General features: G+C 39.0%; 3 protein-coding genes, 1 non-coding gene and 2 pseudogenes across 7 annotated transcripts; 4 read left to right on the top strand and 2 right to left on the bottom strand.

Moving 5' to 3' along the window:
- The first annotated feature begins 187 nt into the window (after positions 1-187).
- LOC103338655 (UBQ, helicase-c and DEAD-like helicase domain-containing protein) lies at positions 188-10,613 on the top strand. 4 transcript variants are annotated; one of them, XR_016122051.1, is made up of 28 exons: positions 188-483; positions 560-1,309; positions 1,417-1,510; positions 1,623-1,720; positions 2,208-2,384; positions 3,108-3,176; positions 3,404-3,526; positions 3,626-3,775; positions 3,885-4,016; positions 4,107-4,186; positions 4,407-4,501; positions 4,602-4,669; positions 5,177-5,278; positions 5,368-5,441; positions 5,951-6,058; positions 6,198-6,273; positions 6,728-6,864; positions 6,984-7,143; positions 7,246-7,425; positions 7,600-7,716; positions 7,867-8,022; positions 8,108-8,275; positions 8,938-9,050; positions 9,283-9,406; positions 9,682-9,777; positions 9,858-9,920; positions 10,006-10,088; positions 10,242-10,613. XR_016122051.1 is itself a non-coding variant. In XM_089041555.1 (27 exons), the coding sequence occupies exons 1-27, from the start codon at positions 325-327 to the stop codon at positions 10,030-10,032; spliced, it is 3,696 nt and encodes a 1,231-aa protein (XP_088897681.1). In that variant the 5' UTR covers positions 189-324; the 3' UTR covers positions 10,033-10,613. The 4 variants fall into 4 exon arrangements, 1 of the variants encoding a protein (XP_088897681.1); XR_016122050.1 differs by having other exon boundaries at positions 10,006-10,132; XR_016122049.1 differs by having other exon boundaries at positions 189-483; positions 10,187-10,613.
- Positions 10,614-10,741: 128 nt separating this feature from the next.
- Positions 10,742-10,815, bottom strand: TRNAI-AAU (transfer RNA isoleucine (anticodon AAU)). Its single transcript has one exon. It is a non-coding gene; the product is annotated as a tRNA-Ile (tRNA).
- A 511-nt stretch (positions 10,816-11,326) lies between these two features.
- ASPGA1 (N-terminal nucleophile aminohydrolases (Ntn hydrolases) superfamily protein) lies at positions 11,327-13,005 on the top strand. Its single transcript, XM_008241852.2, has 4 exons — positions 11,327-11,615; positions 11,774-12,004; positions 12,106-12,192; positions 12,322-13,005. The coding sequence occupies exons 1-4, from the start codon at positions 11,454-11,456 to the stop codon at positions 12,802-12,804; spliced, it is 963 nt and encodes a 320-aa protein (XP_008240074.2). The 5' UTR covers positions 11,327-11,453; the 3' UTR covers positions 12,805-13,005.
- Positions 13,006-13,102: 97 nt separating this feature from the next.
- LOC103338656 (flavonol 3-sulfotransferase-like) lies at positions 13,103-14,239 on the top strand. The gene has a single exon (XM_008241885.3). The coding sequence runs from the start codon at positions 13,186-13,188 to the stop codon at positions 14,194-14,196; it is 1,011 nt and encodes a 336-aa protein (XP_008240107.2). The 5' UTR covers positions 13,103-13,185; the 3' UTR covers positions 14,197-14,239.
- Positions 14,240-15,243: 1,004 nt separating this feature from the next.
- Positions 15,244-16,248, top strand: LOC103338657 (flavonol 4'-sulfotransferase pseudogene; annotated as a pseudogene).
- Positions 16,249-17,829: 1,581 nt separating this feature from the next.
- On the bottom strand, positions 17,830-19,499 carry LOC103338658 (flavonol 4'-sulfotransferase pseudogene; annotated as a pseudogene).
- Between the last annotated feature and the right edge of the window lie 472 nt (positions 19,500-19,971).

Raw genomic sequence — 19,971 nt, 5'->3', positions numbered from 1 at the left:
GAAGAGTGGTGAGGTGTGTGACGTGTGTGTATAGATGTATGAGGATTAAATATAAAGTTGGATGACATTTTTTTTACCTTTTTACACAATAATAAAACTTAATAACTTAATGATTTAAGTATTTGATTTAAAAAAAAGAGCACGGATTTAAATAGAAAAACTCATATTACCGATCCCAAATTTGAACCCAACGGATTTCAAAGCATTAATGAAATATAACTGCAGTGAGAGACTGAGAATCAGTGAATAATTCCCCGCCAAACCAAACCCTCCCCTTCATTTGGATTGGAAATTATAGTGAGAGAGAAGTTGAGAAGGAAGAAGATGGCAGAAAACGAGAGACAAATCCAGGTCCGTACACTAGTCGGAGAATCAAGTACTGTTTCAGTCTCCGTCAACGACACCATTGAAAACTTCAAGCGCCTTCTCAAGCGTTCCTTCCCTCCCGCCACTCGCTCTCTCAATTTTCACCTCTTTTTCAAGGCAACTATTTCCTTCTCTCATATTATTAGTTTGGTTTGGTTTGGTTTGCTTAATTTTATGCTGTTTGGTGTCTCAGGGTGGTAAGTTGGGTTTGCAGAGTAAGATAGGTAGCCTCAACATTAAGCCTGACGAATTTCTAGTGCTTGTCCCGTTTTCTAAGAAGGAGCCGAATAATAATCAGACCCAGAAATCTGATCAATCTAAAGCTTCATTGAATGGCTCTGATAAAAGCTCCAGCATATCAAACTTTGCCGATTCCGCGTGGTCTGATATGATGCAAGACTTGTCGTCTTTAGGGGACAATTCAAGTTATCAAACCCCAATGGAGCCTATTATTGGAAGTTTCAATCTTGGAGATAGAACGGAAGCAATGAATGAAACTGCTACTTGTTGCTCTTCTGGAGCAAAGCGCAAAAAGGGTCTTGATTCTGATGACATTATGTTGGATATATTGCGGTGTAGTAGAAGAAGCAAGAATGTCCTTGATGAACATAACTTTACAAGGTTCGTTGAGGTTTTGGCGTCAGTGAGTTGTTTGTCCGATCCCTATAATGGGGACTGCATGTTGGGGAGAAGAGTTCATTTAAGGCGCCAGGGCTTTGGCACGGGACTGCCTAAAAGCAATGGTAGTTCATGCTTGTGTCCACCGTGGTTGAAGATAATCATGAAGGCATTTGCATTCTTAAACACTTTTTCTGCATTTATTCAATCACGGCAGGAGAGAACAACCTCAATTCTTTTGGAGCAAGCGCTGGGCCAGCTTCCGAAATTTGGAGTTGAACTTGGTTTGAAGGACATAAAGAATCTTTCAGTTATTTCTCCAAAGGTAATTTATATCAGCGTTTGAACACACTGAGGGATGTAAGTATGGTTACAAGAAACTTTTGTCCGTGTGAAGTATAATCTTTGGCATTCGGGTTTTTGGTGATGCAGGTAGTACGTTTTGTAAATAAGAATGCGGAAGAGACAAGTTCTGGTAATGCGATTGTTATCATCAATTGTTCAACAGAGGATAATCGTAAACATGGTATTGTGGAAGATATGCATATTCTTTTTTCCCATTTCCAGAGTTAATCTAAAATGCATGAGCTTTTAACTGGACAATTTTGTTTACGTTGACATCATGCTCTGGTTGTTAGGTTGCAAACAGATGGATGTACCAATGATTGTCAGTGTATTGAAGATACGAGAAAGTTCTTTCAAAAGTAATTTGTGGAAGGCTATAGAGTGGTTATTGGTGTGTCTAATGCTCTCTCTCTCTCTCTCTCTCTCTCTCTCTCTCTAATGAGCATTTATTGTTGTAGTTACATCTCTTTCAGGCTAACAGAAACGTCCTGATATATTGATCATTTAATTTTTTTTTCTTTAAATGCTATTCCACTTTACAAGCAAACAAAATGCGCATCTTGATTATGAATATAATCTCTCTGCCTCAATCTTGCATTTCGTCACTTATTTAAATGCCAGGTTTTACAAAATTTTATCATACTAGTAGGAATATAATCTCTTGATTCCTAGATGATCCAATATAATCATGGGAGTCGTTCGACAATGTGGAACCATTTTATTGTCATTGCTCGCTGGGTAGTTTTGTTTGTCAGACTGCTACTAGGAATATAATGTTAATGAAACACACTTCGATAATCAAGCAGTCAAGCATCAAATTTTTCTCTTCTACACATATAGTCATTATGGACTTCTAGTTGATCTGGATTTTCATGCAGTTTAAAACTGGAAATGAGATTTCCAGGGATTTTTCCTTGGAAGACTTGCTTATATCTGTGAAGGAATGTGACACTGCTGCAAGAGGAAATGAAGCAAAACAATCAAGGATAACCCCTGCAGCTTCAAATAATTTTGACCGAAAACACTCTGCCGCTTCAAGAACTCATCAATGCCATGTACATCTTCATCCTCAACTTTATTCAGTTCATTTTTGTGTTTTCGCATATTTCTCATAATTTGCAAGTTCATGCTTCATACTCTACAGAAAGGATAAAATACAATGGAGGTGATATCAATTCAATAGCATCTAATTAACCTGTTAAAAGTTGACAAGTTTTAGTGATGTAATCAATCTCAATGCCGTGCGATGTATGATGTCTCCTTGTCTCAACTTCCATAAGTAACTCTTTTGTATTACTGTCCCTATGTTTTCATGGTTTCTGGGTGATATTGAATTGTGGATTCTTCATACTTGTTCCCTTTTACTTTTTCTGTTTATTACTCAGTAAATTTACTGGCACATGACTGGTATTGCCTTCATCCAGTAAGGGCGAGAGGAGATTCTATTTTGCCCAGTATCCATTGGCATTCATACTTGTAGAATAGAAGTTGCTTCATATGCAGAAAATGAGCTGTAATTATTGTATGATGTTCTTTAACCGCCTACTAATGGGATAGTGAATGTAAAATGTTTTGACTCATAAATAACCTTAATTTTTCAAGTAACACCTCATATAGGATTTCTACCTGGAGAACAGAGTGATATCAGATCCTTGATTAATTAACGTTAATTTTTTTTGTTATGCCTCGTTGGAACTATCACTATCTTGTAATCCTTAAAATGCTGTTTTGGATGCTCTAAGAAATGACACTTTTGTTGAACCATTTTGTCTCATTAGGGTACAGATTCATTGCTACCAGAGGAGATGGTTGAGCATCTTAGAAAAGGCATTGGTGCGAAAGGGCAGGTTTTCCCTACACTTTTTCCATAACCTTATGTTTGATGTGGGAAAATGAAAAAGTGAAATACACAACCGTAGCTTCTTTGGACCTAGTTGCATAATATCTATATAACAAACCAAAAATGTATAGTTTTCAAATTAAAATATATGTGGGTCTGGCATGCTGTCATGTTTCTAGCAGTAAGTGCATGGCAAGTTCTGCTAACCACAGCACCATGAAACTGTGGATGCAGGTAGTGCATGTTGAAGACATTGGTGCTCGGAGACCTGTTTATGTAGAAGTTCCACATGAACTATCTGAAAATATGAGATCTGCACTTCACAGTATTGGAATCACGCAACTATATAGCCATCAGGTATGGATGTTTTCGAGGCTACGGGGCACCATCTTCCTGAAGAACACCAATTGTTGAATGTGTTTTAGCTTTTTCTTTTCTTTTTCATGATATTTATAGGCAGAGTCAATACAAGCCTCACTTTCTGGGAAGAATGTTGTTGTGGCAACAATGACATCCAGTGGGAAATCTCTTTGCTATAATTTGCCTGTCTTAGAAGTTCTGTCGCAGAGTTCTTCATCATGTGCTCTATACATATTTCCAACGAAGGTTTGTTGCATATGTGTTTGCATATTTATGAATGTGAAAATCATTATCCTTGGAATTGCTTTTGATAACAAATAAGTTTTACATAATTCCCAATTGTTTATGCACACAGGCTTTAGCTCAAGATCAACTAAGATCTTTGTTGGCTATGACCAAAGGATTTGATGGTAGCTTAAACATTGGTGTATATGATGGTGATACTACTCAGGAGGAGAGGACATGGCTGCGCCATAATTCTAGATTGGTATTTGGTTAAATGATGATTGTTGACAGTTTTCCTAGCTTGAATCCTCTTCTAAGTTTATGATGGACTTCTTTATCTGCTTAAATGCAGCTAATCACGAATCCAGATATGTTGCATGTATCAATCCTACCACACCATAGACGATTTGCGCGGATTTTGGAAAATATTAGGTATTGTCTCTTGGACTGTCATGAATAGTTTCTGTCACTAGGTGACTCATCCATAGTTGTGTGAGCGTGTGTGTTTGCATGCCATTTTTTATATTTGAATTCTTTTGGTGTCTTATCTTATGATGTAAATTTGAACTGGTTGTTTGAGCAATATGTCGTTATTATTAGTATATTTATTACATTAATTATACAGAGATTTACTTCATATTTAATTCTTTAGGTTTATAGTCATTGATGAGGCACATATTTATAAGGGAGCATTTGGATGTCATACTGCTTTTATCTTAAGGAGACTTCGACGGCTCTGCTCACATGGTAAGATCTTTCCCTTAGAGTTTGCAAAGGATGAGATTGTTCACTATTGGATTCTTCCATTCAAATTGAAAATTCAATACCTGTTTGTTTCTATTTGCAGTGTATGGAAGTGATCCTTCTTTTGTGTTTTCAACTGCAACTTCGGCAAATCCTCACGACCATTGTATGGTAAGATTTGTTAATTATAATTACAGATTAATCCTCTGTTGTGTTTTACAAATTTTGGCTTTCATGGTTCTTATTTTAAGACTTTCATCTGGTACTTTCCCCACTCTATCTTTATTTTTTTAACACCAAAAATATTTTTGGTGCTATGATTTTTGTGGAATGTAGAGGGCCATGCATTTTAGATTAGCCTGATTTAGTGAGTGAAAGAAAAGAGCAAGGAGGAGGTGGTCTACTAACTGACTTTGCTCCTATTTAGAACTATATCACTTTGACCAGCACATGACTTGGGTGTTTGGTAAGGAAGCTCAACTGGCTCCAGTTTTGGGGTGTTGGGAAGACATTTAAATATCCTGGTTGACTTCTGTGATGCACACCCGCATTTGTGTCACTTGGTGGCATTGCATTGTTATGTTGCTGATACAAGTTATCAGTTTGTTAATTATCTTGGTTTCTTTTTCTGATGCTAATTATATATAAATTATAAGGATGACTATTCTGATTCTTCAGGAACTTGCAAGTTTACCAACTTTAGAGCTGATTAAGAATGATGGAAGTCCTGCTGCTAGAAAGCTCTTCATCCTTTGGAATCCTTTTGTGGATCAAGAAACCGTTGGTGTTCTGTAACTGTTATGGTGCCCAATAACATTGTGATAAAATCATCTGTTAGTTTTCTAAATCTTGATGTTTCATCATTACAGGTGGTGAAGAATCCCAATAATATTATGGAAAATGGTAAATCTTCTGATGAAAGTGCCAACTTCAAAAGTTCAAGGTAACAGCTTGTCACATGTATATAGCAGTGGAGAATGAGAATATTGTTTTAATAATTATGATTTTGGTTTAGAGGTCATATTAAATCCGGGTTAACGATAAAAATAGCTTGACAAGTTTTTCTGATGTGGTTTTCTCACCTCTGGAGACCACAGTTTGAATCTCTTTTTCTTTACCCGTCTTCTTTTCCCAGGAAATTGCTTGAACATGTAAGATGGCCCCTCAGCAGTTGGTGGATTTACCACCAAGCTGTCTTCACAAGGGCAGTTTGACTAGCTTGGTTTCTACCAATAACTACATGGCTCTTATAGCTCCTGTTAGAAATACATGTAGTGTACTCCATACTGAACTAGTGTTAAGTTTCGTTTGACCATACCATGCTATACACACCTACTGCCATATAGTTCTGGTACTTGACTTCTGTTTTCATTATTTTCCAGGAAAATTATTTGCAGTTTTCTTTTTGTTGTTTTGTAACCTCAATAACTGAGGCTGAAATTATCTTTGCAGCCCGATTTTGGATATTTCATGCCTCTTTGCTGAAATGGTACAGCATGGACTACGCTGCATTGCTTTCTGCAAAACACGCAAGCTTTGTGAACTTGTGTTGTGCTATACGTAAGTATCATCGATTTTGTGGAGTTCAGTACTCCAATTCTACATGACATGATTTATGGCATTTTTCGCCTCAGGCTTTTTTATTTATCTGGTGTTATGGAGAGTTAAATGATGAAATGAATAAATATTATTGTGCTAGGCGTGAAATTCTTCAGCAGACAGCTCCCCATCTGGTAGACTCTATATGTGCTTATCGTGCTGGTTACATTGCTCAGGTTAGTGAGCTATTTGCCCTACATTTATTTCTGTCAATTGAAATGCTGTCTTTGTGGAAGAGAACCTTGGAGTGGTTACTTCTTTTTGGTTGAAATTTAGATTGTTGAACCGTTAGGTTTTTTGTGCTCTGAATATTCACAATCATAGACTGCAATCAATAGGGGGAGTCAGCTATTATCTAGATTATTCCTCTGTTTACTTAAAAGTTCGAAATTATTATGCCTCATTGAAGCTGATAGACATTATTGTTTCTCTCTCTCTCTCTCTCTCTCTCACCCCATTTATAATAAAGATACAAAGTAAAAGAGAGTATGTGATGTATTTATGTGATAGTACTTTCTTCTGTTTCGTAGTCTGTGCAACTTTGTTACTGACAATCAATGTATATATCCTGTTAATGTCTTGTTTAGTTTGAACAGCCTTCTGACAGCATTTGCTTGACTGGTGGAGCAGAACAGGAGAAGAATAGAGAGTGATTTTTTTGATGGAAAGCTTTGTGGCATTGCTGCAACAAATGCCCTTGAATTGGGTATTGATGTTGGACACATTGATGTAACTCTTCATTTAGGTTTTCCTGGTAGCATTTCTAGGTAGGCTTCCAGTTAATCCTGTTCCCACCAGTGCTTTAACTTATTGCTCAAATTGTTTTAATGGAGTATATTTGTTGTTTTATATTATTTTTTCCCTCCTCTTCTATGCATGTCTGAAGCTTGTGGCAACAAGCTGGCAGAGCCGGGAGGAGAGATAGACCTTCTCTTGCTGTGTATGTTGCTTTTGAAGGGCCTCTTGATCAATATTTCATGAAATATCCAAAGAAACTTTTTGGAAGCCCAATTGAGTGCTGTCATGTTGACGCTAAGAACCAACAGGTTTTAAATTTTCTTATATTCCTTTCATTTATCCGTGTCTAACTTGTGTCTAGCAAATTGGCAATATTGATTTTATGCTTCTTGATACCTTATTCCTTGTAGGTTCTTGCACAGCAGTTGGTTTGTGCTGCTCACGAACATCCACTGAGTTTGTCTTATGACGAGAAGTTTTTCGGTTCTGGTTTAGACAGTGCCATAGTGTCTCTTAAAAATAGAGGATATTTGAGTTATGATTCATTATGTAATTCTTCTGCTAAGTTTTGGAACTATATTGGGTGCGAGGTACATTATTTCTTCGCATTGTCTGAGTTTAATTCTACTGTTCTTTGGTTTATAATTTTTTCTCTTGCAGCATGCCGTTGTTTGCTCTGTACAGGATTCTGTATATTTGAACAACCACGACCTTTTGGTTTCTAACATAATCTTTTTCTGTGAAATATATTTTTGTTGTTGTAGAAAATGCCTTCACATTCAGTTAGTATACGATCAATAGAAACTGAGAGATACAAAGTTATAGACCAGCAAAAGAAAGATATCCTTGAAGAGATTGAGGAAAGCAGGGCTTTTTTTCAGGTAAAATTCTAATGCACATCTATAATACATTTTCTACCTTACCTTGTTGGAAACCTATGAAATACTTTGTACACTATTGTTTGGAGTTTTTCCCCATTTATCTCTTTATGAATTTACTTTAGATCATTTTTCCTCATACGTTTAATCCAGGTATATGAAGGTGCTGTTTATATGAACCAAGGAAAGACGTATCTGGTCACAAGCTTAGATTTATCACGTAAGATTGCTTCGTGCTATGTGGCTGATTTGAAGTATTACACAAAAAGCCGTGATTGCACAGATATTCATGTCATGGGCAGTAAATATGTATGTCAGATTCTTAAACTTTTGCTTGCAATGCCTTTTCCTCAATGCATTTCCGTAACTTGCATGAGTTAATTTTCTGTTGTAGGCTTATCGGCCTCAGCTCTCCAACATCCAGTTCTCAAGAACAACAGCCCGAGCAGATCCTTGCAAAGTAACAACTACATGGTTAGGGTACCATCGTGTATCTAGAGGAAGCAATGAGATAATGGAAAAAGTTGACCATGTACTTCCTAAATATTCTTATGAGTCACAGGTAAATCAGAGTAGATATTAATATCGTCAGAGACACGGAACCCAATATGGAATGACATGAGGACACGGCACATTTCCAAAAACTAAGACATTGATACAGTAATATACTAGAACATTGATACAGTAATGACATGGAAATTATAATAATATATTATTATAATTAACAAATCAGCTCATCAACCCATTCAAACTGCTGTACCCATTCAAATACCCAACTCAACCTTGCAATTTCAGCAATCTGAACCTGAACTCAACCCATTCAAATACCCAAGTAACCCTACACACCGTGCACTACAATTTTTAATCTATAAAGTACAAACCCATTTCAAATTTCGAGGTCACAAAGGTAGCTAGAAGAGTAGAAGAGAAAAGAAAGAAAAAGTAATGGACTGAGCCCCCCTCCTCTCCCAGCCCCTTCCAAATGTGTCCTGACTGCGTCCTTCCCATGTCTCCGCTGTGTCAAATGTGTCTCCTCAATGGACACGTATTGTGCTGTATCCATTGCATCTCGTGTCTGTTCGCAGGTCGGACATTGCATGCCCCAGAATATTAGGGTGTCTGTGCAACCTAGATTTTCATTGGTTGGTTCTATGATTAACCTTGAATTGTTGTTTGTCTTCTCTTTTTGTCTATATAATCTGTTTCATCTTTTCATCAAAGCAGGCAGTTTGGGTTCCTGTTCCACAATCAGTAAAAGAAGCTGTAATTATGAAAGACCTTGATTTCCGAGCAGGGCTGCATGCTGCATCACATGTTGTTCTAAACGTTGTGCCTTTGTGAGTCCCTTATACTTGTGATTTTCATATAACAGTCTCCCTCAGCTTTGCATTTTTCAGTAAATTTGTGCAGTTGCATTTTTCAAAGCCGGTGTATTGCATTGCATGCATGGTTTACATTTTGATTTACTCGCTCCCTCCCTAGTCGGATTCTCTTAAGAATTTGAAGCATGTTTGTTATGATTCCAATGGTTGTGTGCGACTGACTGCATTATGATGTTTCTGCATGCAGACGAATAATATGCAACTTATCAGACTTGGCTCCAGAGTGTATAAACACTGAATACACCCGCTATTACCCGGAAAGGATTCTATTATATGACCGGCATCCCGGAGGAAGTGGTGTCTCTGTACAGGTGAAAACTGAAGTATCATTACATTTGCTGAAGAAAGCTTGGTTTTATTTATTTTCACCTTTTACAAAAAGGTCATCTTCTTAATGCTGTGTTCTTTGATTACTCTATGTTCTACCATATGAGGAAACCTATAGGATGCTAGGCGGCCCTTTAATATATCTGATAATAGTTTCACTTTGATGCCCTGGTTTGGTTTCCGAAGAGGATTCTGACCTCAGGACAGCAATATCCATGGTGACTCTCTGTTGAAATGAATATATTGGGACATGTAACAGGTTCAGCCAATTTTCATGGAGCTCTTAATTGCTGCTTTGGAACTTCTTACATCTTGCCGCTGCTCAGAACATGGAGGCTGCCCTAATTGTCTTCAAGTCTGTCTCTCATTCTTTATATTTGCTTTATACCTCTCTCTCTCTCAACATGAAGTAACTGGAAACATTTTGCATTACAGAGTTTTGCTTGTAAGGAGTATAATGAGGGTTTGCACAAGGAGTCAGCAATTATGATCATTAAGGTTGAGATCTAAAGTGACGGACCCAAATCTATTTATGTTAGTTTGTTTTCCATCACTCAGTTGACTGGTTTTCTTATCCATTCAGGGTGTTCTTGATGCGGAAAAATTATGATATGCACGAATCTTCTTGATCTTCATAATCTTGAGTGAAGCAAAGCAGAAGCAGCGGTATTTGATACTGACCAGATTAACTTCTTTTTCCCTATTTCTCGGTATATATATATATACGTGTGTGTGTGTAAACAATCCTTTGTAATTTTTAACAGTGTGGTGCAAAAGAAACTTGCTGGTCTTCACTCACCACAGTGAAGTGATTAACAGGTGAAGTTAAGAGGAAGTTAAGTGATCAGGAATCAGAGAGTGGTACAAGTACGAGTACGAGAAAGTTCCAGAAATATAAACGTTGTGGTGATGAACAGATGAAGTGATTAGTAGGAAGTAGTAGGCGATTTTTGCTTTTGAAAACCACAAGTGAAGCATAGGCAGGCAGAGGAAGAAACAAAAAGAATAATATGAAGGATGCCTCGATATTTTTGGTAGCTCATGCAAATCATGGCATTCTCTGTGTGTAAATATGAACTCAGGGATGACCAGTTCTGACTGAGTTCAGAGGCTATTGAGAGCTTACTTTGCTTTCAGCCGGTTTGTCCAGAGGTTATTTTTCGTAATTTTCTTCCTTTGTTCTTTTGTTTTTTCCGTCCTCTCCTCTTCGGGCTTCTCTTGTTTTGTTTTGTCCCATTTTGGGTTTTATTCAATGATATTCAACGACCTAAATACGGCCCAAATACAAACACAGAAAAAAATTTAAAATAAAAAAATAATGGCCCATGCAGGTCTCGAACCTGCGACCTTCGCGTTATTAGCACGACGCTCTAACCAGCTGAGCTAATAGGCCAGTTGGTTTTATTTAACTGTTGTTGGTTTTTTATAATAATTAGTTTCTAAGGATCCAGTCCGTACGATTCTCATGGAAAGGAATAAAGGATTGAAGGAAAATGACAGTTTGAAGCCTTTACTTATCTGTTGAATTAGGATATATTGATAAATTAGGATCATAGCGAATGGAATTTTTTTTATCGTATACCATCAGCAATATAAATTAATCTAATTTACGGAGAGGGATTCAAACTTGAAGGAAACAGATTTGACGCATTGTTAGAAAATAAAGGGATCTCATCAGACCCACATCGCCTTGGTTTTTGTTTTTTTGTTTTTTGTTGGGTTTTGGTTTTATCAATGTACATTAATTTGGATTTTTCCAAATGGATGCATTTGGATGAATCTCATTGGCATTAGCATCTCTAATAAAATGAAGTGAAGTCCGGAACTTGGACCCACTATTTGACTATTATATGTCTCAACTTAATCATGCATGTTATTTCCAATTTACCATAATGCCCCCGCAGTCCCAGTCCTCCTCATGCGTGTGCACTTTTGAACTGCCCCCAACTTCATAGGCACGCACGAGACCCACCTGAGTATCTGTAACCGGGAACAGCACCAACCAAGGCAAGAAGGAAGAGAGATAGAGAGATGGGGTGGGCAATAGCACTCCACGGCGGTGCAGGCGATATCCCGCTCTCCCTGCCGCCGGAGCGCCGCCTGCCTCGCGAGGCCGGCCTCCGCGACTGCCTCCACATCGGCGTTGAAGCTCTCAAAGCCAACACCCCCGCTTTGGACGTCGTTGAGCTTGTGGTAATCAAATTATCAACTTTTCTCAATTTCAATTTCTGGATTAAGAAAACCCTCTTCTCTATTTTTACCGGATCATTTAACTTAATTTAATTTTTTGGCAATGAAATATTATGAATGAGGAATGAGTGAGTCTGATCATTTTATTAGTAAATGCATAGGTTCGTGAGTTAGAGAACATTCCACATTTTAATGCTGGTAAAGGGTCTGTCTTGACCACCCAAGGCACAGTTGAAATGGAAGCTTGCATCATGGATGGAACCAAGAGATGTGGAGCTGTTTCTGGGCTCACAACTGTTGTCAATCCCATATCTTTAGCAAGACTGGTCATGGAGAAAACTCCTCACATTTATCTTGCATTTGATGGAGCAGAGGCCTTTGCAAGGGAACAAGTTAGTGCTTCACAACCAATTTTACCATGGCCTTAAAATGGTTTTTCCTGTAATGGGTTTCTTGATCTTCAATTTTCTTGTATGACTTCCTAACTTTGCAGGGTGTTGAGACTGTAGATTCAAGTCATTTCATTACCCCAGAGAATGTTGAGAGGCTCCAGCAGGCAAAAGAAGCCAACAGAGTGCAGGTACACTCTTGTCTAAATCTTGGCTTATGAGTTAGGAAGTTGAATTCCCTCACACTCACACATTAGAGTTGCATAACCAGTGGCTACTCTTGTTTGTGCTGACTGATCACTTTTGCCCCAAATGTACAGATTGATTATACACAACCCCTTCACAAAGATGAGAAGAAAGAAACACCAGAAGCTGATGGGGATAGTAAACTTGGGACGGTTGGATGCGTGGCTGTCGATAGTCTCGGGAATTTAGCTTCTGCAACTTCTACTGGCGGATTAGTCAACAAGATGGTTGGTCGGATTGGGGACACACCCATCATTGGTGCAGGGACATATGCCAACAGTCTCTGTGCAGTTTCTGCCACGGGCAAAGGTGAAGCAATAATCCGTGGTACGGTTGCAAGGGATGTAGCAGCTGTTATGGAGTTCAAATGTGTTTCTCTCAAAGAAGCTGCAGCTTATGTTGTGGAGGAGGGCACTCCAAAAGGCAATGTAGGTTTGGTTGCTGTATCTGCCACAGGGGAAGTGACAATGCCTTTCAATACCACAGGCATGTTTCGAGCTTGCGCTACTGAGGATGGTTATTCAGAGATTGGAATATGGCCTTCTGTGCAAAATTGAGTTGTTGCTTCAGTGAGCTTCCATTGTGTGAATCCAGGACAATTCCCATACTTTGACATATGGGAAATGTTTAGCATGTATTGATTTTGTGCTTTAATGTCTAATCTAGTATTCAATTTTCAGTGGTTGCATTGCTTGAACCCCTATCTAAATATCTTTGTGGTATTAATACTTTCAACAAAGTTGACTGAAATTGCAACATTTTCTACTGCCATTCTGCATATGAAGACTGGATGGTCATGACTTGGTCAAATGCATGAATTAAGGGAACACCAAACCATTTCATCCACAGATTAAAGAGGAAAAATCCATTGCATGCAAAGTGATGCATCCTATAAAAATCTTGTGAATTTATATGCATGATTTTCATTATATCAGATTATGGCTTCTCTCTCCCTTTCCGCTTATCAAGAACAGGAGGAAAAAAAAGATGTCCTCCAAAACTGCGAAGAAATTATCTCAACCCTCCCTAAAGACAGAGGCTGGGGAACCGAGCATTACTACCAATATGAAGGCTTTTGGTACCCCCAGATTTTTCTTGAAGGTGTCATTTGGGCACAAGCAAATTTCAGGGCTAGAGACAATGACATTTTCTTGGCCACTTTTCCCAAGTGTGGTACAACATGGGTGAAGGCTCTCATGTTTGCCATCCAAAATCGAGAAAACTACGATTTTTCTTCACATCCATTGCTCACAAAAAGCCCTCATGATTGTGTGCCCTACATAGAGTTACTAGCTCACCATGATAACCCAATTGACTACCTTGACGCTATGGCCTCAACTAGATTCCTTGCGACTCACATTCCACACAGGTCGTTGCCAAAGTCCATTTTGAATTCTGGTACTAAAATTGTATCCGTTGCTAGGAACCCGAAAGATGTTCTTATTTCTTATTGGGTATTTTCCCAAAAAATAAGATCAAGTAAAAACAAGCTAGCTCCTCTTCCCATAGAAGAGGGGTTTGAGTTGTTCTGCAAAGGGGTTGCACTTTCTGGCCCATTTTGGGATAATGTACTGGGTTATTGGGAAGCAAGCTTGGAAAACCCAGAGAAGGTTCTGTTTTTGAAGTTTGAGGATATCAAGATTGACACAGAATGCTCTGTAAAGAGGCTGGCAGAGTTCATGGGCCTTCCTTTTTCATCAAAGGAAGAGCAAGAAGGTGCTGTGCGAGAAATAATAAAGTTGTGCAGTTTTGACAACTTGAGTAATTTGGAGGTGAACAAAAGTGGGACATTTGGTGTGGGGTCCAAAACTGATGGAAAATTCAGCAACGATGTCTTCTTCAGACGAGGGCAGACTGGAGACTCAAAGAACCACCTAACACCTGAGATGCTAGACCGTCTTGATAAAATTACAAAGCAAAAATTGGGCGCTTCTGGTCTGAAATTTTAGAAACAACTTGATCAACTGTTGAATTAAACAAAGAGATTTTCTATTTAAATTGGGCGCTTCTTGGAAAGGTAAAGTTGTTTTCTTTCTCTATGATTTCAGATTTTTTCATTTGTTTGTGTTTTTTTTTTGCTGAGAACAAAGAAAATTGTGGGATTTAAATAGAAAATCTCTTTTAGTTTTTATTTTTTTAGTTTGGGGTGTATTTAAGTGTAGTTTGGGAAGATAGTGGGGTTTTCTTAGAAATTGTGAAAATTTAAATTAAAAGTTGGGGTGAACTTAGAACATGGGGTGAATTAAGAAAAGTATGGGGTTTAAATAGAAAATCTCTTAAACAAATCATTGGGTTTACAAAATTTTGTTCCGTTAGTTTGATCCCACGGTTGCATGAATTTGCATTGTACATAGGTTTGGCTAGCTAGCTATAGCTATTTGATCCTTTCATTTCACTTGTGATATGAAGCTTGCAAGTTACAGCTTTCATTCTCTCTGTAATTTCCAAACGTTATCACATGACAGTTTGTAAGTGTAATGTGATAACGTTTGGAAATTAATGACTGAAACAAATGTAGCCAGCAAACCGTTTACAATCAATATTACATGAATGAAAGGCTGATTTTATGTATCCAACTTTTAATGTTTACTTTGAAAACATTAGATTGGTTATTAGCTTTGAATTAATACAAAGAAAAACAGTCCGACTAGATATTATGAGCACTAACAAACGTAGAATATTCAAAACAAATACAACCAGCCGTTTTAGGAAATAAAACTGCTTGGTATTTTGAAATAGCAATAAAAATTCTAACAGTTTCTACGTACCCTCCCATTTTCTCCGAAGAGCTGCTGCATGCGCAGACACTTCATATATAGCCATGCCGCACTTCATCTCTTCTCACATTACTTCACTCCATCTTCTCTCTTGCCTTTCCATCTGTAAATTGTTATTTTTATTCTCAGTTCGACTAGAATATAGATGGCTTCAAGTGGTTCTGATCTTTTCGATGGACAAGTAGAGGAAAACAAAATTTCCTTGAAAACTTCGGAGAAATGATGTCAACTCTCCCTAAAGGCTTGGGAGCTGGTGGGTGCTACTACCAATACCAAGGCTTTTGGTATTCCAGCGTTTGGCTTTTAGGCACCATTTGGGCACAACGAAGTTTCAGGGCTAGAGACACTGACATTCTCTTGGCAGCCTCTCCAAAGTCCGGTACAACATGGATGAAGGCCCTAATGTTTGCTATCGTAAATCGAAAGTGCTACCCTCATCTTCCATCATCATCATTGGCATCCCATCCGTTGCTCACAAAAAGTCCACACAATTGTGTACCATACCTAGAGGTTCGTGATGAAGAGCACATGATTGGAGGCAATCCAATCGCCTACCTAGACTCTCTTCCACCATCATCACCTAGATTGCTTTCAACCCACATTCCATACACATCGTTACCAAAATCCATTTTGAGTGATTCGGGTGGTCGAATTGTGTATATTGCTAGGAACCCAAAAGATGTTTTTGTTTCTTACTGGAGCTTCTGCCAGAAATTTAAATCCAAAACTGACCAATCAAAAGGGCAACCACTAGCAGCAATTTCCATGGAAGAGGCATTTGAATTGTTCTGCAAAGGGGTTTCAATTACAGGCCCCTTTTGGGATCATGTTCTCGACTACTGGAAAGCGAGCTTGGAACGCCCTGATCAGGTAGTGTTTATGAAGTACGAGGATATGAAAATGGACACAATGCAGCATGTGAAGAGGTTGGCTGAGTTCGTGGGGCATCCTTTTTCGTTAGAGGAAGAGAGGCAAGGCGTTGTGCAAGAAATTATAAACTTGTGCAGTTTTCAGAATTTGAGTAATTTGGAGGTGAACAAAAGTGGGGCATATCATGTCCATATCGCGTCCCAAACGGGGCAAACACCTTTGCTGGTGAACAACAGTGCCTTCTTCAGACGAGGAGAGGTTGGAGACTCCAAGAACCATCTAACGGTTGAGATGCTTGAGCATCTTGACAAGATCACCGAGGAAAAGTTGGGTTCTTTTGGTTTGAAACTTTAGATGAATCAAAGCTTTAATTAAGCTCTCGCTTAATTGTTTAATATTTCTACAATAAAAGACATCGATTTGTTTATGCTTTTGATTGTATGGTATGGATGGACTACAACCTTATTTGATGAAAAAAAAAACAAAACAAAACAAAATTAACATGCATGTAAAGGGCATCTATTAAGAAAATCACTTCAAGCTAAACTGGCCTAGGAAATAATCAGAAGGATTTGAAATAATATATGGCATTTACCTTTCATTTCTTCAAGAATCTGTTTACTACTAGCAACCACAATTATGTGTGAAATTAAATTCAGTCACTTTGCAGACTGAAGGAAAACAATTCATCAAAAGTTGCATACCCTCGCACTCTCACAAAACTCTAGATGTTCATTTATTTAGAGGATATTCCTATATATAATCAGTTTCAACACACATTTGATGTAACAGTTAGAATGGATAATGTGTTTGCTTGTTTCTCTATAAGTGTAAAGGTTGCTATTAATGAATGTAGATACAGATTCAATCACATCAATTGTTAACGTGCATTAACTATACCTGATATCACCATCCATGGGAGCATGCTTCACTTCTTAATCTAAGGACAACATAGAACTAATCACCAGTCAAAGCCCGAGGTCTGTGCTCAGTGGTAAACAAGTACATCCCAGTTCGTGAAATTGCTCTCACAAATGCCATATTTGCCGTTACAGTTGGAGCACACCAGTAACTCACCATGTACCAAAAAACAACCTTATTCTTCAAAGCCAGTTTTCTAGTGGTTGGAAGGTTCATCATAGATACATAAGGGAGCAAAAATCATCAAACAGATCAAACAAAATGTCAATGAAACTTGAATTTTTTCAGACAGGCTTAACCCTGTTTGGACTTAATGCAGATTGCATACTAGGGTTGGTTGGTTCTCACAAATGTCTACTGTGCTTGTTTCCCTATTTCTACAATTTTTTTCGTTTCCTACGTATATAGAAGAAGAAGAAAAAAACCCTACGCGACTTCGGATATGCTTAATGTCCTACACTGAAGGCAACAGAATCTTCATACTTTACCAACCTTGGAAGCAAATATCCCCTCATGTTGAAACCATTTCTTCCAATCCATAGCATTATGAAAAATCGCCCTAGGCGGCATGGGCGGCCTGGGCGGGTCTGGGCTGTGCTAGGCGGGTCTAGGCGGCGCTAGGCGGTTCTGGGTGCCAGGGTGGGTCTGGTTCTTTTCTTTTGTTCTTTAAGCCCACTGCCTAGCCATTTTTCAAACTTATGCACTGCAGGGCTGGTCTGGGCGGCCCTGGGAGGATCTGGGCGGCGCTGGGAGGGTCTGGGCAGCGCTAGGCGGGTCTAGGCGGCTCTAGGCGGCTCTAGGCGGCGCTAGGCGGATCTGGGTGCCAGGGTGGGTCTGGTTCTTTAAGGTTTAGGGTCTGCGTGCCCGGGTGGGTCTGATTCATATGGGGAGATGATCCTGACCTGGAACTGACAGAACCTCCACCTGATGTTGGTAATATCTTGGTTCTCTCGTGTAGAGCAGCAACATGTACTATTTCCCAGGCAGTGGAGTGTCCGGTAAAAGACAGCCTATCCCTGATCAGGTAGTGTTTATGAAGTACGAGGATATGAAATGCAGCATGTTAAGAGGTTGGCTGAGTTCGTGGGGCATCCTTTTTCGTTAGAGGAAGAGAGGCAAGGCGTTGTGCAAGAAATTATAAACTTGTGCAGTTCTCAGAATTCGAGTAATTTGGAGGTGAACAAAAGTGGGGCATATCATGTCCATATCGCGTCCCAAACGGGGCAAACACCTTTGCTGGTGCACAACAGTGCCTTCTTCAGACGAGGAGAGGTCGGAGACTCCAAGAACCATCTGACGGTTGAGATGCTTGAGCAGATCTTGACAAAATCAGAGAGGAAATTTGGGTTCTTTTGGTTTGAAACTTTAGATGAATCAAAGCTTTAATTAAGCTCTCGCTTAATTGTTTAATATTTCTACAATAAAAGACATCGATTTGTTTATGCTTTTGATTGTATGGTATGGATGGACTACAACCTTATTTGATGAATTAAATTATAAGTTACATGCATGAAGACAAGAGGCACAAAAGAAAAGACCGTAATTACTCGGCAGCGGGACCAAATGTCAATCCAGAAGCATTGAACTTGTCATCTGTGATCTGATCTAGACGTCTTGCCATCTCATCTGTGAAATAATTTTTCCAGTCCCCAACTTGACCTTTCCTAAAGAAGTAACTGTTCTTAACAACAAGCTGGCTACTAAACCATTGCACCTTGGTTTTATTCACCTCCAGATGACTCAACTTCTCAAAACTACAGAGCTTTATTATTTCCTGCACAACCCCCTTTCTCTCTTCCTCTAATGAAAATGGCTGGCCCAAAAATTCAGCCAATCTCTTCAAATGAACAAAGGGGTCCTTCAAATCCTCATATTTCAAGAATAATATTTTGTCATGAAACTCTAAGCTTGCTTTCCAATATCCCAGCACATGGTCCCAGAAGGGCCCATAGTGTGAAACCCCTTGGCAAAACAGGTCATATGCTTCTTGTAGTGAGAGGGGTGCAAGTTGCTTAGGCCTCAATTTGTTCATGAAAATCCATTTGGAAACCAGAACATCTTTTGGGTTTCTGCAAACGTATACACATCTGCAGCCAGAAGAAGAAGCAGTCACTGATTTGGGCAACAAAGCGTAAGGCATGTGGGTTGAAAAGAGCGCAGGTGATGCATCATGGGATGGGATAATATTGGACGGCTGTTGAGATGGGAAATTGAGTCAGTTTGGTGTATGTATGCATCCAGGAAAGGAAAACAGTCGTGGGGCCCAGTGGTGAGCAATGGGTGCTGATAAGAGGACATGTCGTAGAGGGCTCTGTTCATGGTTGCAAACATGAGTGCTCTGAGCCGTGTTGTACCAGATTTTTGAAAGGTGGCCAAGAATATATCGGATGGTCGAGCATGAAAATGGTGCTGGAGCAGCAGGGCGCCTTTGAAGGCGCAGGCAGGGGAAACCAGAAGCCTTGGTATTGGACCAGATGTTGAGTCATCCAGCCTCTCTCTTTTAGAAGGCTTAGCACCAATTCTCAATATTTTGCAATGGTTTCTTGGTAGGCTTCTTCGTTGTCTTGTTTCTCATTATTAAGACTGGTTTCTTGGCATGGCTTAGAAGGTAGGGAGGCTCCTCCTTCAGACATGGAGCTATAATGCAAATGCAGGGGAGTGATGAAAATGTTCTAATTGCATGGAAATACAGAGGTCTTTGAAACCTTATAAACATATATATGTAGGTAGGAGATGATTCATCATGCACTGCCATTGCCAGCTAAATTACGTAGAATGAGGGCCATTTTTTTCAATTGCCAGCCAAGAGAATCTCTTGAATATCTTTTGAGCTAATTGAGCACCAATCTGCGTATTCGAATTCAAATATTTGGTGGCAACTTCTGCTCCGGAAAAGACTCCAAATAATGATTAATTAACCACAATGTTGATTGACATTTTCATACATTTTCTTAGCGAGGAGAAAAACTTAGTTGCAATGGAGATAATACTTTTTTGCTATTTCCAGCCAATAGTGTTATGCAACGTGGAAGAGTTATCATGCGAGTCATGCATGTTATGGAAGTCTTTCCCCTTAGCGAGGGAGGGCTCAAACAAATCCAGGAATTTAAACCCGAATCCCACAGCAGGCCTTCCAACAAAACTTTGCAAATCAAA

Source organism: Prunus mume, linkage group LG7, assembly GCF_029339155.1.
Source record: "Prunus mume cultivar Tortuosa linkage group LG7, ASM2933915v1, whole genome shotgun sequence".
Lineage (NCBI taxonomy): Eukaryota > Viridiplantae > Streptophyta > Magnoliopsida > Rosales > Rosaceae > Prunus > Prunus mume.
Note: the sequence above shows the minus strand (reverse complement) of the source record. Positions and strands in the feature narration are given on the sequence as shown.

Excerpts from the sequence above, each read along its gene's own strand:
- LOC103338655 (XM_089041555.1), top strand. The coding sequence starts at position 325 with ATGGCAGAAAACGAGAGACAAATCCAGGTCCGTACACTAGTCGGAGAA. Across the intron at positions 2,385-3,107 it reads CAAGAACTCATCAATGCCAT|GGTACAGATTCATTGCTACC; the intron begins GTACATCTTCAT and ends TTGTCTCATTAG. Across the intron at positions 9,921-10,005 it reads CAGCAATTATGATCATTAAG|GGTGTTCTTGATGCGGAAAA; the intron begins GTTGAGATCTAA and ends TTATCCATTCAG.
- ASPGA1 (XM_008241852.2), top strand. The coding sequence starts at position 11,454 with ATGGGGTGGGCAATAGCACTCCACGGCGGTGCAGGCGATATCCCGCTC. Across the intron at positions 11,616-11,773 it reads TGGACGTCGTTGAGCTTGTG|GTTCGTGAGTTAGAGAACAT; the intron begins GTAATCAAATTA and ends GTAAATGCATAG. Across the intron at positions 12,005-12,105 it reads AGGCCTTTGCAAGGGAACAA|GGTGTTGAGACTGTAGATTC; the intron begins GTTAGTGCTTCA and ends CTAACTTTGCAG.
- LOC103338656 (XM_008241885.3), top strand. The coding sequence starts at position 13,186 with ATGGCTTCTCTCTCCCTTTCCGCTTATCAAGAACAGGAGGAAAAAAAA.